Source organism: Centrocercus urophasianus, unplaced genomic scaffold, assembly GCF_019232065.1.
Source record: "Centrocercus urophasianus isolate 14NV4802_14NV808 unplaced genomic scaffold, USGS_Curo_1.0 seq_16, whole genome shotgun sequence".
Lineage (NCBI taxonomy): Eukaryota > Metazoa > Chordata > Aves > Galliformes > Phasianidae > Centrocercus > Centrocercus urophasianus.
The window spans coordinates 44,425,083-44,443,208 of NW_024884711.1; the positions used below are offsets into that span (position 1 = coordinate 44,425,083).

Genomic DNA, 18,126 nt, shown 5'->3' on the forward strand with positions numbered 1-18,126 from the left:
GGTTGATATGCCACAGCAGACATACCTAAAGGATCAGGATAGATGGTAAGACATTCCACAGGCCCCACCTGCATCCTAAAAGACTTCTGCAAACTGCCCCAATGACTGATCTCTGCTCCATTTCAGTAACAGCCAGGTGGAGTAAAAAATACTTCAGCTTCCAGAAACTTATCTGGAAGAAATAAAACAACCGTGAGGGTCTGACTCTCAGACTGCAGCAAAGGAATAGTGACATACGATGGGCTGAAGAGACGATCCAAGCCAGCTCAACCAGAGTCTTTTCTTTGAGGAAGTGACAAGTTTGGTCACCATTCCTAATTTCCCATTACTGTGAAATTCTGAATCATGCTTCCGAACCAGAAAAGACCTTTTCCTAGCTGCTCACCTGGTTGAAGTGTGAAGAACAAAACACTGTTGGCCAACAAGAGCCATATCTCTTTGTCACTGCTGAAGACATGAGTTGTGTCAGGAAACAACCTTCTGGCTCTCCTTGCAAAAACCACCAGCAAGTGACAAAAGACTCTGGTCTCTCTCTCCTGTAGGAATCAGGCATTTTATAGAATCATAGAATGGTTGGGCTGGAAGGGATCTTAAAGCCAATCTGGTTCCAACCATGGACTGGTTGCCCCCCACCACCTGAGGCTGCCCAGGGCCCCATCCAGCTTGACCTTGAGCACCTCCAGAGATGGAGCACCCACAGCTTGCCTGAGCAGCCTGTACCAGTGCATCTCCACTCTCTGATTAAAGATTTTCTTCTGAACATCTAAACTAAATTTTCTTCTGCTCTTCCCTTCTCAGGCAACCCCAATATTTCCTCTTCTAAGCGTCTCTGGGCAAAATCAGTGACTTTGGCTGCAATTATACTTAATCACACCAGCAAAGATGCTGGCCAGATGTCTGTAGGTATGTGTGATTCATTTGAATGTCTCGACCACTAAGAATGGGAAAGAAAGAAGATGCTCAGAAGGTGACTGTCCACGAGCCATCTCTGTGCTTACACCCAGCAGATTTTGCCCTTGAACCTCATGAAAGCAAGCTTGCCTGACTGTATCCAGCATCTCGTGTTTCTCTTCATGAGTGTTTGGATTAGTGAGAAACAAGTAATTTAGAGGGGAGAATGAGAAGAAATGTGTAACTTTATAAGAACATTACTGATGTTTGTTTCCATGAGCATCCACAAAGAGGGAGGCTGAGATAGCGACCTTCTGAGCTGATTTTAGCCACACGCACACACAGACACACAGCTGAAGATCTGCAAACACCCTCCCCATCTAAAAATGCCTGGGAGCAGGCAGACTGGGCCTATCTCTACTGCTGGATCTGGAAGACTGAAAATGTCACACAAAAGATGTCACACACTCTGTTAACTGCATTTCCCATCTTAAAATTGCACTGGTTTCTGGCTTGCTATGGTACTCAAGTCAAGGAAAGAAGAATGTAGTTTTTTGCCTTCATCTAGTGACCATGAGCTGTTAAACCTGCCCCTGTTTGCCAAGGAGTGAGAATGCCCAAGGGAAGAACATGTCCCAAGTTGTACCAAGCTGTGCACATTAAGAACTTGGCTGCAAGAATGGACAGGTATGGTACCCAAAGGGCCTTGGTCATTCTCATGTGTGTTACCAGACAGATTCAAAAAGGACAGAGCAAACCAAACCAAAGACACTGATGCTCAGGTGGCTTGTACCCTTGCAAGAAGATGACAATGTACGCTCCCCGCAAGACTCTTGCTTTACTGGGTGAGATTCCCATCCTCCTTGACTGCCCAAGTTCTCCAAGAAGTGAAAGGACCGCGTGCTGCTGTGCAACCCTCCCCACAAACTCTCAGTATCTCTGTTGTTCAGCATGTAGCAAGGCCTGTGGATAGCCCTGCCTCCATTAACACTGGGGAGACTGAGATCACTGGGTATATGTGTGTGATCAACCACTGGCCACGTTGGTGGCTTTTTTTTTTTTTTCCATATAACTTAACCTCTTGTTCCACAGAACAGAGAAAAGGCATGGAAACCCTTGGCATCCATTGTGTGGCCTGATATTCTTTTGCCCACTAAATGCTCTCCAGGAACCTTTTTCATCCTTTTGTTTCTTCTTCTCCTTACATCACTGTCTCTCTTTCTTCTTCAACAAGTACTGTGGGTCTGTCTCCATCATAAAGCCCAGAGCCATTCAGGTACTCTTCATCTTTGTTGTACTGCTCTGGTCCAGAAGAAGGCATAGAGTTTTCAGAAATAGAGCCATTTTTTACATAACCTGGTAAATTCCGGTGTCCATTGAGGGTCCCTGGTATAAGTCTTGTATTGAGATGAAGGGCAAGTGCCCCCCTCGTGGCTACATTTGTGATGCTGGTGTGGGAAACCATTGGTCCATAACTGTAGGTTGTGCTCCCACTTCGTGCTTTCCTTTTAAAATCAAGTGCTAATGTCCACCTGCTCCATGACTTCTTTATTTCTGCCTGGACCTGAGAAACAAGGAGGGAAAAAAGCATGAGCGGAAGGAGAAGGGGAGAGTCATTAGAAGGAGGTAATATCTGCATGGATGGGAACTCTCTGGAGGGTGAAATTGGGAGGAACATCTTGGGTTTATGCTGCAGGACATAAGGAGCTTATCTGTAGTTGCATTTCACCTTTAAATCCATAAACTTTGCCTATAGCAGCCTCACATTTGTCCAAGATCATAATTCAGTGTGCATTCACTGATCAGCTAAGTTTTTACTATGCAGCCACAGAGGGAATTTAAAGAAACAAAGACAGCTCAAAAACAATCTGAAAACTAAAGCACATCACTTGAAGCAGAATAAAAAGATCAACAAAGCTTGGCCTAACAAAAGAGCTTGATGATTAAACAGCTATTCTATCAATCCACTTTTATTCCTGACACAGCTCTGATATTGAGAGGCACTAAACAGCACTTGTGCTGGGAAAAGGAAAAAAAAAACAACACTTCTTTTCCCCACCAGCTACTTCCAGTAGTTCATCAGTTGTTGCAGACTGATCTGTATGTCTTATATGACCAAAAAGAATGTATGAACTTTTTGTGTGGATGGATAGATCTTTCAGTGAGTGCAAACTAGGGCTGCATCTCTAAAATAAGAGGGGTATACAGTGATGTGCATCCACCTTACCACCCACATTTGGAACCAGCTTAACAAAGGTAGAAAATAATTAAGAAGCTTATGACTCTTACCTCTCCATTGCAAAAACAGTATATGATGGCAACAAAAAATCCCTAGAATGAAAAAGAAATAGCACATTAATATGAATCAAAAGAACTGAGATGTGAGAAAACCATCTACATTTTTTTGTTGGCCAATAGTTTACCTAGATCTTGGTGGGCTATTTTATCCCATCTTCACCCAACAGGAATTGTGGAAGTGCATGAACACAAGTTTTGTCCCCATCTCTTTAGAGTTTCTCTCAACTTTCATCTTCCCAGACCTACTGTTCACCTTTCATTATTCACACCAGTTGACCATGATGATAGGTAGTAGAACATAAGCCAAAACTTAATCTCTCAGGAAAGACGTACGGTGACCATGCAACACAACTCTGCTTGCAGAGAGTTGCATATTCCTGCTGTTGCACCTTGTATAGGACCAGCCCTGTAAATGAAGCTGCATATTGCTCAAACCTAGAACTGAGGAATCAATTCACAGGACTGAAAGACAGCTTGGGAGAAGTAAATTTGAACAAATTTGAAACAACATGTCTCTGGATCTCTACCAGCTTATGTCTAGTCTGGAGCTACATGATATTGTGGGGCAAGTTATCTTTCAACAGCAACACACTAAACCTTTTTACGCTCCATTTTGCAAATATAAAACATACCTGCTGCTAAAATATTGTCAAATGATCTTGTGAATGAAATTTGGCATACTGTAAACACAACCCTTTTTCCAGAGAGAACATTCTGCGCTCTCATTTCCCTCTTCTGTGTGTTTGTGTCCGTAGTTTAACAGCTACAACACAGTTAACAGTTACCTGGAAAGAGTTGAACAGCATTTCATAGTGCATTTGAACTTGCCAAAGAATCCCTGACACATCTGTGTATGGCATAGCCATGAAAACAATATAGTGAACGCCAAACAGAGGCATAAGGACGAGGGTAGATTTCAGCAGCTTCCTGTAGAAATAAGGAAAGAGAAAGACACAGAGGAAATCACTGGATGGAATGAAACTCCCAGCCAGTCCATCTCGTACCTTGGGTGTCTGTCATGCATAATTTCATTCTGTCTTAACATGCGCCCTTGGCTAGTCCTATATATCTTACATTTACAAAAGCATTGTGTCCATCTCCAGTTTCAAGCTATTTCTTCTCTTGTGATGTGTGACACAACCCCATCCATCCTTCAGCACGTCTCCCTCTCTACATACATGTCCCTATGGGATGCTGATGTAGGTACTGGGGATGAAGGCACCAAGACTTCTTTGTCTCAGACCATCCACTGTTTCGGGAGAGGAACATGGAAAGAAGGTGAAAGGGTGACATGGACCTAGACCATCGACTCCATCTGAACCTGTCTGGGCAGGAAGGTTGGACCAGATGATCTCCAGGGAGCCTCAGCCTTTCTATAATGCTGCAATTCTGTGTAGCTTATTGAAGCAAGACATAAAGGTCCCCCCTGGGTTAGTGCCTTCTGTGCAATAGTAGGGAGGGAAGCGCACCTAGGAGCAGAATCATGCTATATACCAAGGGGATGGTGCAGCATGGGGTAAGGAGGACATCATCACTTATAGGAGGCATTTTGGAGAGCAGTATTTCTAGAGGTGGTGGATGCCCTGTTTCTGGGGGACATTCAAAGTCAGGCTGGATGGGGCTCTGAGCACCCAATTGAGCTGTGGGTGTCCCTCTTCATTGCAGGGGAGTTGGACCAGATGGTCTTTAAGGTTCCCTTCCAACTCAGTGATTCTATGAGTCTATGATCCACTGGAAAGAATCACAGAATCACAGAATCACAGAATGGCCAGGGTTGGAAGGGACCTCAAGAATCATGAATCTCCAACCCCCTGCCACATGCAGGGCCACCAACCTCCACATTTAATACTAGACCAGTATTGGTCTACTATACTAGCTCCCATTTGAAAGAGAAGTTCCATCTCAGCACATGACTTATAGCAAGGAGTAGGAGTGAACTACAATGAAGCCCTGAGTACTTGGCTGAGTTTGCTCCTGAGGGAACCAGCCTTGCCTGGAAGTGATGCTAATTGAAGGATTAAGACTGCTGCCAAGAGTTACAGCAAGTCACTGAGTGCAGGCAACTATTGAGAGGGGCAGACATCGCTACCAGAAAGCTCTGGTACCATCTCTGTCCAGCAACTGGAAACCACTGAGGGAATGTAAAACATTAAGGAGCAGCCCTCATCCAAACCATAATTAATAGCAAGCTTCAGCCAGGGATAAATAAATAAATAGATAAATCAGAGCTCTGACGGGGCAGCAAAGGAAAATGGAGAGATATTTTCCAGCCAAATCTCATTCCTGCTTCAAATGAAACATCTTGTGTTTGGAGAGGAAGATGGTAGCAATGATCTCATGGTCTGCAGCCCAAAACACTCTGTTCTTCCCCCTCAGTGTGCGTCCTGCTGGTCTGTCAGATCAAGAGATGATGAGAAGCCCTGGGAGCTCTCAAGCAGCTGAGGTGGCTGAGCAATCTGCTTTTTCTGTCCCATTTCGACTATGCTGCAAATACCCTTAATTATCAAGAGAATAGAGCTGGCAGGGCAAAGGAAAACAAAACAAACAAGGAAATGCCAGATTTCCAGCAAAGTTTCAGGAAGCACCCAGTGAAGAGCAGGTTTAACAAACAGACCGTGTTTTACAAAGCACAGGAGGGAAATAAGCAAAAATAAATAAAGCAGTACAACTATTAGGGGCATCAACAGCATAAACAGTGCTTTTATTTTTGCACTCTCAGTTCCAGGCCAGCACAGCCACTTCCAAACTGGTTGGAGGGACTGAACTCCTCTCTATACTACAAGGCAAGTCCCATGGGTTGGATTGGATAAGTTTAGGAGAGGTTTAAATGGCTGCTGATCATTCTGCATTACACAGAAGATGACATTCTTCTTGCCTTGTTTTGAGTGTCTACAGTGTCTTCAGCTGAACCAAACATCCTGGGCTCCTCCTGTAGTTTAGTGGGAAAGCATGTTTTGACCCAAAACATGAGGAGGGTTCATGACTCACCTGTACTGTTGTCTTGAGTCACACCTCCCTGCATTTGTTTCCCGTAGCTTGGTTGCTAGGACTCTGATAATATTGATAAAAAGAATAAAATTTACCTGGAAGAGGAAGAAAAAGAAACAACAACAAAATATAAAAGACATTCAGTCAGTGCTCATGTTGTCCAGTCAGTGTCTCCCCCAGATGAGTCAAAGGGTTGCGGCATGCAATGACCTTGTGGCTGTGCTGTGTATGAGCTGAAAGATCTTCTCCTATGCAAGAGATGACCTCCCCAGGAAAGACCCAGTAGTTGGTGGGTGGGATTACTTCAGCTGTGTTTAATCCAAAGGGCTGTGAGGGAGAGCAATGGCCTTCTCCACGAAAGTGTAGGCATCCCAAATGAAACGCTGACATATGAGCCATCCAGCCTGGGCTGCCTTTCGCATGAAGGTGGCTTACGACTCTGTGTGGGCTGTTTTTATGGCCTTATAAACTTCTCAGTCTGAGTTTGGTGCCCAGGGAGCAAAGCGAAATTTGGTTATACTTGTCCCTTACAGTCAACCCCAAAATAAGGTTGTCTTAGGCTGAAAGAAGTATTAGAATGATGTTTTCCCATGTTTCCATGCACATCAATAAAGAAGATTGAGGAAACTGCATTATGTAGAAGGCAGAGAGTAGGCATAATTAGATATGATAGATCAAGAACACAGAAGAGCAATATAACTACAGGGAGATTTTTGAGGGATTCCTGGCTTTTTGGATGTCCTTGAGGTTTGGTTTCACTGGGGCCAGGATCATGCCTGCTGTTGCCCCAGACACATTTGTTCTTGGTGACATGGTGAGGTCACATACAGAGCCATTGTGTAAGCACCCATATGGCTGCATATCTCTGGGCTAATGCTGATGCCTATGGGCTTCTCTGGAGGTTTAAAGCAATCAGCTGACTTCTCAGATAACAGCAGCATTTCAAGGAAACAAATTACCATGCCGCACACAGAGGCTCATACACCAGAAGGGATTATTGTGGACCTCTAGTTTGATCTCCTGCAAAACACAGCCCATAAGACCTCCTTGTATTCATTTTGGTTTGAGCTACAGCAGATCTGGGCTTCAATGTTTCCATGACGGAGATCCTGCCACAACCATGGGAAGTAGTTCCAATGCTTAATTATCCTTGCTGTTAAAACAAGTAGTTCCCTGAACAGCTGAATGAACACGGCCTGGTTTGCTATGGCTTTGTCTTCTGTGGTTGGATTCTTTCTCCTTTAATGAGGTGCAAGTTCATTTCAAACAGCTCTCCTCTGCATTAAAAAGGAGTACGGTCACATTACACCCTTTTCCTTGATGGGGCATTAGTAGAATTTCTCTCCTGTATCTGTTTGACTGTTTTCATGAGGTTTGTGGGAATTTAACATCTCTGCAACCCCATTTGGTTAGAATTTATGGACTGGCAGAAAGGTTCTGAGAGAGGGATGGGTAGACCATAGGCAGAGAAGCACACGGCCTACAGGCATATACAATTCATTTTCATTGGAAACCAAAGTTAAATTAAAAAAAAAAAAGGGAAAAAGAATTGGGAAAAAAAAAACTTTGTTTCTTTTATGAGTTTTTTTCTAGTTGAAAACACTCAGCATTGAGATCTTGTTCTGCATCTGTCCACTAAATTGGAGATTCTCAACATTATCATAGTCAGGAGGAAAATTCCTGTGACTTTTCTTCAAACATGTGCTAAGTTTAACAAAAAATACAGACAAATTAATGACATCAAAAGTAGAAACAGAGTGAAGGGATTTCAAACCCCTCAGCCTTTAAATTCTCTGCAAGTACATCCAGAAAATGCATAACTTAGTCCAGTAACGTATGACCAGCCAGTGTGGGAATTGAAAAAGCAGCCAAGTGAACAATATAAACCCACAGAAATTAAACAGAAACAACCCACAGAATATTTTTGCATGATAAATAGCTTCATTTGCATATAGCCAGGGTACAAGCACAGCAGAGCCTCATGGAGGAACATTATTTTTACAAGGACGAGCCTCAATCGAGCTCTTTCTCCTCTGCTAATTGGGCTTTAAATTAAATGCAATGAGGTTGCTGGCATTCATCTAGCTGAACTATCTGAACTTCTCCATGCTACTGTTTCATTTCCAATGACCACGATGCGGTCTTGGTGACTTGTTTCTTCCAAAGGTGCAGAACAGATTGCTAGAGCCAGGTGGAGAATTTCTACCAAAAGGAAATTTTGAAGAAGAAAAAATCCCCCTCAAGTCCAAAGCAGCTCACCTCTTCACACATGTGATCGCATTCTGAAACTGTCCTGCTGTTTATATGCAGGTGGACTTGTTTTCTTCTCCTCCACACTGATCCTATCCCAAAGGCCTCCTTATTTGTAAGTCAGAGCAAAGTACAGAGTTTGATACAAAACCCGCTATAGAGAGATTCTTACTGACTCTGTTCAGCTACTCAAGGCTGTATGTAATGGAGAGTGAGTGTGGAAAAGCTCTTTTGCTTGCTATGGAGTAATAGAGGACCACAGAGAACCACAGGGAGAAGAAAGAGGGTAATACCCAAAAACTGAAAGCAAATTCTCAAGCCAGTTAGGACTCTACTCAAACACATAATGACCCACTAGCTTCCCCTCATGCAGATTGTCACAGTGCTTCCCATTGCAGGTGCCTGATGAGGATATATGAAGAGTGTAATTAGAGCAGGATAGCTTGGCCAGCTCTTTGCACTGTGCACCCATTACTCAAATACAGTCACTGCATCCCAGTTGTTGTGATCAGCCAGTACTCACCACGATAGCTGCCAGGATGGGCACCTGAATAATCCATTTTAAATTGCCAGCACTCAAGTCCCAACACCTGAGAAGAGATTGACATCCCATCAGGAAACCATTGGTTACAAAGACCAACAGGCTCGGCGTCTCCTTGGGTAAATCCTCCCTGGAAGGCTGGGATTTCTCCAAAGCCTGTTGGGTTGGAAAGGCCTAGCTCTAACCTTTCAAAGTAGCCCCTTTTCTGCTGCCATACCATTCAAAACCGAAACCCCTGGTAAGTGCATTTAAAGCTGTACTCTCTAGATGGTGGAACAGCTCTTTCTATAGGCACCAAGACCGGTCCCCTCGGGACAGGAACCCACCCTTTCCCACTTCACTTTTTTAAGAGAAAAATATGCACTAAAAATAATCTGGTTTTTATGATAACAAAAGAGGCTATGGTGGGCTTTGCATTGGCTGAAATGTCCTCATACCACCCCTCCGAATAAACCTGCACAGCTTTCCTTGGGGATCTGCCCTGCCAAATACATTATGATATGGATAATTCTGTTTTCCTCACATTCAGATTCTGTGTACCTCCCTCAACCTTGCTCTCATAGTGAAACCCACAAAAGCCTTTATCTTCCTTATCCAAGTGAAGCCCTTATCCATGTAAAGACTAAAAGGGCAAGCTGTTGGTAGCATGGATGTTCATCTATGGTCTTCCATCTGCTGACGAGGGGCTGGACACTATTTCCTCCCAGGAGTTTTCAGCAGCCATGGAATAAGGTCACTTGGTGTTAATTACTCTGTTTGAACTCTCTCCAACCACAGAGAGAGGAGTGCCACAGGACTTTCTTTATCTGAGCCAGACATCCTCCAGATGGCAGCTGCAGTTTTCATTTCATGGGCCAAACTCTGCCCAGGCAACCATTCAAGGAAAGTGAGAGACAGGGGCAGAGAAACCACTGATGCTGACTGAAAGGTTGTACAAAGACGAGACTGTGCCAGTGCAGATGCGTCATACTTCAGTAGCTGTGCTACCAAGTCTTTCCATGGCTACAGCTTAGGTTTTTACCCTTTGGAAAGCAGTCTCTTCCTAGGCAAAGCTATTTGCCTGTGGTCCCTTCAAATTTTGATAGCAAAGTTATGGATGTAGATGACAGCTGTTCTGTGGTCGGCCCTGGGCTGTGTGGTACCAGGGATGCTATGGGTGCTTTCTTCAGCTTAATGGAAGAACATGGGGCTTTGGGTTGTTAGTGTAGGACCTAAGAAGTGGCTGATTTGGTATCTTTTTTTCTGACAGTAACCAGAAGTTGATGTTTAAGGATAATTGGGCTAGAGGATAATCATATTATTCCACAATAATTCTTTGAACAATCTGCAGTTCAGGATGACAGTACATTACTGAGTGCTTAATATGTTTGGAGCAATTTATCTTCCATGAGTTTATAAGAGTGCTTCTTAATCCTAAGTCCATGCTGGAATCCACATCTCCTGCAGCAAGGTGTTACAGCTTCACCTCCTCTGACTGCACTGAACCTCCTACCTTCCAGTTTCATGCCATGATTTCCAGTTCCTCTACTGGAAGGAGAAGTGAATGACTCAACTCTACCGTGCTCTGCAGGTCATTCATTCATGATTCAGGCCGTTCCTGTCTCTGCCTAGCTGTGAAAGAGTTTCCTTCAGCCCCACGGATAACAGCTGCAGGTGTTCACATTCATCCAATTCTGTATAATTCTGAGAAGCCAGGAAAACTGAACCCATCTTAACCATATCAGTTTGCTTACTCACCTTAACAGTTTACTAACGCCATAGCTGGAATTCATTCTGGCTTTGCCTGGTTCTTTTTTTTTTCCTTTTGATTCGCCCTCAAAGTCACCTATGCCAAAAACCCCACAAAGGCATCACACAGGAAAGGGAGAAAAGAAAATCCAACTCGACTTACTCTGTGTCGGCTAGAGTGGCTCTCACGCTGGCCCACGCTGTAACAAATACAGCAGGGAGTCCTGCAAAGAAACACAAGTAGTGGGGTCACTATGGAGCTGAGGTCTCTATTAGCACAAGCTCATGTGGAGAGGGATAGGGGATGGTGGAAGAAGGAGTTTTCAAATGTTCAGGCATAATCTGGACAAGGAACGTATGATCTCTGTTACTCAGTGTGTCACTGAGTGGCATGGATAGCAGGCACAGTGGAAACAGGTTGCTGGTTGGGTTAGATAATCTTAGTGGTCTCTCCCAAATTTCACAATTCCATAATTCCATGATCTTGGTCTTCTAGATCTTCTGTAATCCAGGTGTTATAATAGTAAACCATCCACAGGAAGGGAGCATTTTATGGAGGTCAAATTGCATGGTCTGGACATGTCCAGCCTACTGAAGTCTCCTGGCTCTCAAAACAGAGCAGATTGCTTTTCCAAGATGCCAACCATGAGTGGTCTTGGCTCGAGCAACTTTCTGGTTCGTGTTTAGAGATGCTCAGCTGGTCCAGGCCTGAGGAGGGCCACGGACTTGTCAGTATGAATCACCAAGTTCCTGTACCGTAAAAGGCTCTGCCTTTTAGAGACATGGGCTGTAGGACTTGAACGTTTGTGACTGCTCTAGTTAACTGATTCAATTAAAAGCAGAAATGGGTTTCATACAGTGCATCATTCTGAATACATCTGTTCCTTTGCTTTGACTTCAAGGGAAGGTGGGCCTGGAATCAAGCTTAAAATGTATCACACAAAAAAATGTCCTTGCATTGAATCCTGAATCATGGCAGCAACAAAACCAGGTTTGGACATGCCTTTGGCATCTTCCCCTGTTCATACCCCCCAACCATCCCAAAAAACCCTCTTCAAGGCTCAAGCCATCCCTTCTGGGGATGGGGAGCAGAGGTGAACAGGTGTGAGCTGTGTGGTACCACTTGGCCTCAAGGCTAAAACACAAGCCTTGTCCCATTTGATTTAAAAGAATGGATGAGGCTTTTAGCTCAAACTCACCCATAAGCTCTAACTGAACCTCTGTAAAAACTGCACTGCTCTCCGCTCTATGGATATAATAAATATTTTTCAATGGTCAGCAAGACAATGCCTGACTATACACTGACCAGAGCAGTAAGAGGTAGACATCAGCTGAAGGAGGAAATTTTGGAGACGATTTTTTAAAATTTTGTTTTGTTTTTATGACATGTCAAGGGCCTTTTCATAGCTCCTGACTCTCCTCAAATTTTCTTTGCTCCATTTTGATTTTTACTGGCCTGGATGGTTTAAAAGCTCTGCTAAATATGAGAAACTTGCTGTTAGAAGCAGACAAATGTTGGAATTCAGAGAAATACTTGCAAAATACTCTAGCCCGAGGTTAGTTCCCAAAGTAACCATCCTCATTTCAGCTCAGTTACACTGGGCATCATCTTTTCCCTACAAAAAGTAAAAGAATCACCAATATCCAAATGCAATCATCTTCTATTTATTTTCTTAGGGTCCAGTTCTGCTTTATTTGTACAACTGAGTCCCCTACTGGCTTCCCTGAAAAGGCAGGATCAAATCCACAGTAGCTTCCACAAATTCCAGAAGAATAACCCCTTTCAGGTGGGGAAAAAAAAAATCACAAAATAAATAAAGGCGACATTTATCACCGATGACTGTAAATATGCTGTTCACAGTCTGAGCTCGCTGGGGCTCGCCGTGCATAGGCACACGCTTAACTTTCAGCATGCACTTAAGTCTCATTAGAGTGCTTAAAGGCTTTCCTGACCACGGACGCTTTCCTGAGCTGGGGTGTGGGGTAGGGACGCCTGTCTCATACACACGTGTACAACGGGGCCGTTATCTTGGTTGGAACCTTTTAAATGCTACGGTAATATAAGAAAGCATAAATAATTAAACACAGAGCCTCACTCAGGTCCAGCGCAGCAGCACTGCCTACAAAGATACATTTATAAGGAATGCACCCTGCTTAACAATCTCCCGCGGTGGAAAGAAAATACTTGACCTGTAGCTCTGGGAACCCATGAGCATGCTGAAGATCAGGGCTTGGGGGGAGGTGATGATTTATTGTAACAAGCACCCTCTATTTCCTCCTCGCTGTTTAGAACCCACCTACAAAAAAATACGTGCGTGCACCAAACTCCTGGCTGAGCTACCAAAGGCTTGGTTGTGTGTGACTATGCTGATAACATTGATGATATCCTCATTTCCATCAACTGTCTGTGCTCAGAGATTTGCTGCCTTCCTCTGAGACTGCAGTGTTCACCCATTATGGTGATGCTCTGAATTTGAAAGATGGATTGTTTCGGAGATTGGATGCACTGGATGCATACTTGTTCCACCCTAGTCTGTCCCGTACTTCAGAAAGGACACTGTTTCCATTCCTACTAATCCTGTGTTGTGTTCCAGCTTCCTAGCAACAATAAAACATACAGGAGAAGGTAATTACAGCTAAAAATCCCGACATGTTGTATTTATTGTGGGTTGCCATCTCTAACTGCTCAGGCAAGCTTAGGGAAAAGATCCTTGACATTTTCTGCAAGGCACACAAACTGAACTCCTGGCACCAGTTTTATTGCTACGTTTACCTCTGTGAGTCTCAAACATGATCCTTTACTGTGATCATAAATATTCTTACACTTACAGAGAGCGGAATGAGTCCTCTTTCTGCCCTGTTTTTAGATGGAGTTTTTAGTGGTGGGGTCACCATCCCTGCAGGGGTGCCAGAACCATGGAGATGTGACATCTGGGGACATGGTCAGTGGGCTTGGTGGGGTGGGTTGGGTTGCATCTGGTGATTTTAGTGGTCTTTCCCAGCCTTAGTGATTCTATGTTTCTGAGATTCTAGATTCTCTCCATGTCAATGTCATGATTTTGGACCACCGGATAATTTCTAGAGTTCAAACACTTTTTCCCACTCTGGTAATCCAGTCCATAAGCTGACAGAGTCAGAAGGCTCAGCTTTCCCTCCAGCAACTCTCTTACTTTCAGAGAAGGATCCCTAACTCCTAGGTATCTCCGTGTGACAGCAATATCCTGGGATGAACCATCCCTGCTGCTGAGCATTCACAGCACCCATAGACAGCAGAACCATTAACCAGAACACCAGGACTGAGCACACCTCCAAGACAGGTATCTAAATGTACCCTCAAGCAAGCAGGTGCCCATGAGGAAACAGCTCTGCAGGAAAGAAAGCCATTTGTGATTAAATGCATCTGGCCAACCCTCCAAAGGAAGGATAGTGTGTCTCCAAAAAGCCTATGATCTCCTTATTAGCTGTGTGTATTGACAGATGCAGGAGCAGATGGGTGCATTTGTGTCCTCCCCATGCCTACAGACACCATGTGCATGGCTGGGCGGCGATGCCGTGAGTGACTTCTACAGAATCCACATTGTATGCGCTGTGCATTTCCAGTCAACACACACAGTGTGTACAATGCAGGTGCTATATAGTCAGGTATGGAACAGGCTGCCCAGGGAAGTGATGGAGTTGCCATCCCTGGAGGTATTCAAGGGATGTGTGGACGTGGTAGCGTTGGGTGGATGGTTGGACTTGGGGTTCTTAAGGGTATTTTCCAACCTACATGATTCTATGTTTCTACGATCTCCCTTTCAGACAGAAAAACTGCAAACCTCAACCTAGACAAAGCCTGGTGGTCAAATCAACCCAGCCACTTTTCTTGTGTATTCCCAATGGATATGTCTTCTGGAACATAGATAAATGGTGAATGTATCAAAGGTGCAAGTAAGAGAGGCGGCTGCAAAGTGTCTGCTAGGAGAAGAAAACTTATCAACAAAGACCTTATGCAAACCTGGAGAAATCTGGTCTCTGTTCCCTGCTATTTGAGAACTTCCCTGAGTTACAGTGAGTGTTTTCTGAGTCACTGTCTTTCAAAGCCTCCTCATCTCAAACTGGACCAACAACACTTTCATATGGGTCTTGCTTTGGTGGGGACAAGTACTTTCAGGCAAGGGTGATTTTTGTGGAGATAAACGTGCAGGGCTTCCCATCATATTTCAGGTTGGATATTAAGAGAAATTTCTTCTCAAGAAACAGTGTTAATACACTGGCAAATGTTACCCAGGGAGGTGGTGGAGTCACCCTCCCTGGAGGTATTTAAGGAATATGGAGATGTGGCACTGAGCGACATGGGCATGGTTGGGGGTTTGATTTGGTGATCCTAGAGGGCTTTTTCCAGCCTTAATATGATTCTGTGATTCTATGATCATGAGATTTTGGACCTAAGCACCTCTAACAACAACCCATGGATCTGTTGGTCTTGTTTAGGTCTTCCTGCAGTGCTCGCTTGCACTGCAGCTGAAAGCTAGCACAGTCCAGCCGGAGGAATTAACGTGGTGTGAAGGAAAAATGCCAGTGGAATCAGCTTGGGTTTTCTGGCTATTGGTCATGCTTCTTAGACTTCCTTCATAAAACAGCTGCATGGAACTTGAAGACTGCTGGGGAATTTATTGTTACCCATAATACCACTATTTATTTATTTTTGTTGGGTGCTGGCAAGAAACACTTTCCTTTCTGCCATCGGTGCCTCCTTTGCAACTGCATGAAGGGCACAGCTAACTTCCATGGAGCTGTGCTCCTTTGTGCCAGTGAGAACATGGATTGAAAAGACCCGACTGAAACCTTTGGGTCTGGCATCAAAGGCCAACTATATGTTCTGGTTTCCGCTGTAGACTGGAAATATGCTGTTGTAGGGTGATCTTTTCTTCCCCTCACCTTGGAAATTTCCAAACGGGATAAATCCTCCCTTGTTTATTGTTGCACAAGCAAAATATAAAAAATAAAATAGATAACAAAATAATTTTTAAAAAAATCAAAAATCCCAGTTTTGGGGGGAAGATGTATTTTCTATATACCTCTGTGGAATGTCACAATAATTTATCGCCAATTCCCTGTCCTTCACTGCTGTGGTATGGGCAGGATCCAGTGCCCACTGCAGGGAACTGGAGTTTTTCCACTGACTCCAGTGGCTCTTGGATTGTCTTGCCCTTTCCAGTGCCCAAAAGCTATCAAAGCAATACATTTGTGTGGGTGTGGGTGTGTACATTATCATGCTAATCAAAACAAAGCAAAAACAAATGCAACGGGAGGGATCCTATCTTCTCATTCCAGAGGAATTTAAATGAAGCAACCTCAAACTTTTGGAAGCACACAGATGATTGGTGTTATGACAGGTGTGACTTCAGCTTTGTGGTCGCACTGATAAAATGATTATATTCTGGCAGTGGTTGGAAGAATTAATGAGAGGAACCCATGGCTGTTAGGATGTTTTCCTTTGGCTATGTTATAAGCAGCATCAAGTATGATTAAACATATGGCATTATTTTTCAGCTGATTCCCCCTCATCCAGAATTTGCTCTGGGGAACTGCTTCTCCAAGTCTTCTCCATACTGTACAGAAACATTTTCTGAGAAGGAAATTTTATGTAGCTTGAAGGTTTGGAAGAGGGTGCAGGGTTTTGTTTATTTGTTTTGTCTTAAAAAAGAATATGTCTCAGAGCAGATAAGGTAAGAAATGCTCCGTCCCCCAAATCTCTCTATTTATGTATACCCACAAACTTACAGACTGGGTAGGACTCAGCTTTGTCTGAGAGATGGAGCCCACTCTGGTCTGACATTGTGCCTCCCACCCTTATGAGGCAGCACTGGTTGTTTCTGGCCTAGGAATACAAGGTTAGAAAGGAGCTTTTGGGCAAGGAGAAAGGATGGAGAGAGTCCTGCAGGCTGGTGAATCACTTGCATTGTTGGAGTCAGAAGGGACCATTAAAGGTCATCTAGTCCAACTCACAAAGCAAAAAAGTGCCATCCTCCCTAAACTCAGATTTGCACCATCATCTGGTTTGCTTAGAGCTCTGCTGTTATGCATGGTGCCAAAGCAAAACAGCAGCCTGCCAGTCATTTCCTGGAGCCCTTCTTAATATTTCTCCATGTTACGTATCTACCATTTCTTCCTGTGTTCACAGACTGTGGATGCCTATGCTCTGGTTTGCCCAGATTTTTAGGTATGCCATGGTTCATTCAGCATCCAAAAGCTTGGGTTTTCTTCTGCAAGAAGTCATGCCCTGGAATGGGGATGGCGTAGCACAGACACTTCTCTTGTTCTAAAATGTAGTCAGGATGTGGCCAGGCACATTTTGGAGCCTGAAGCTGGGAAGTGACCTGGGCCACATAGTTTAGAGGTAACCATGGGTATCTCTGAGCAGGTTTTTCCTGCTGTAAGCTCCATTGTAGACTCACACTCCATCATTCGTAGCTGTGTCCTTCCTGATCATCTAATATATTTCCTGTTCTCCCTTCCAGTCAGCATGCTTCAGACAACGGTGGGCAGTGTTTTTATTGTCCTCATCCTACCCACACCTCATAACTCCTTGCAAGCCAAAGTTTATGCCAGAAGTGAACAAAAAGCACATTCTCATCTGAAGTGCATGTGCCCCACAATGCTTTCCACTAATGAGCACCCCCTCTGCACCCACATCCCTTACTCCATTAAAAGATGCCTGGGTTAAAAGGAAAAAGAAAAAAAGGCTTCCCCCCAAACTGCAGGCTTCCACTGATGTTCCAGCATATGCAAAACCTCAGGAGCTTTTTACAGCCACTGAGACCCGAGGTAGGAAATTGGAGCTGAGTTCTGCTGCTGGGAGCAGATGCTCACAGCTTCATGCAGCTTTCCAACCCCTCCAGCTCAATGCTGGTGAGAGGCACTTGGCAGAGCTGGGGATAACACAGAGAGTGCACTAAAAGCAGCTTGCATGCATGCATTTGCTGCCCTGGAAAGATGGGAAGATGCCTCCAAGCCCTGAGTGATCCTTCCAGAAATCCTGGAAGTGTCACTGTATGAATACCACAATTCAGAAGTGATAAAGGATTCATGACAGAGCTCACTGTCCTTGCAAGAGCCACCATATCTACTTACCCCAGCCAAATAACGTGAATCCCCAGAGATACTTCTTCTCTGAGAAAAAAGCCATGAAGATGAGGCTGTGGAGATAAAGCCCTTCCACCAGAATCCAGTAGTAATTGGTTGCCAGGAAGTAGAGGAAGAAGGTAACTGCTACTTTGCAACCCACCTGCAATGACCACAGAAAGACGGGGTTAGAAACATGGTGTGAAACTCTTGTTCTACATAAATCCGTATTTGCCAAGATGGGCTGAGAAGCAAGGAGAAAGGAAGAAATAAACCAGAATATTCTCCAGCAGAGTTTTTACAAGGAAGAGCATTAATGCAGG

The 18,126-nt window shown here is 44.2% G+C and overlaps 1 protein-coding gene across 1 annotated transcript in view; it reads right to left on the bottom strand.

The window, feature by feature from the left end:
- Positions 1-718: 718 nt before the first annotated feature.
- Positions 719-18,126, bottom strand: part of PTH1R (parathyroid hormone 1 receptor) — a 105,449-nt gene continuing 88,041 nt past the window's right edge. The window contains exons 7-13 of the mRNA XM_042816859.1: positions 17,813-17,966; positions 10,860-10,920; positions 8,951-9,017; positions 6,178-6,272; positions 3,975-4,116; positions 3,181-3,222; positions 719-2,455 (exon numbers count right to left, since the gene is read on the bottom strand). Of these exons, the coding sequence (XP_042672793.1) occupies positions 2,093-2,455; positions 3,181-3,222; positions 3,975-4,116; positions 6,178-6,272; positions 8,951-9,017; positions 10,860-10,920; positions 17,813-17,966 (924 nt within the window). The 3' untranslated portion in view covers positions 719-2,092. The remainder of the gene's footprint in view (positions 2,456-3,180; positions 3,223-3,974; positions 4,117-6,177; positions 6,273-8,950; positions 9,018-10,859; positions 10,921-17,812; positions 17,967-18,126) is intronic.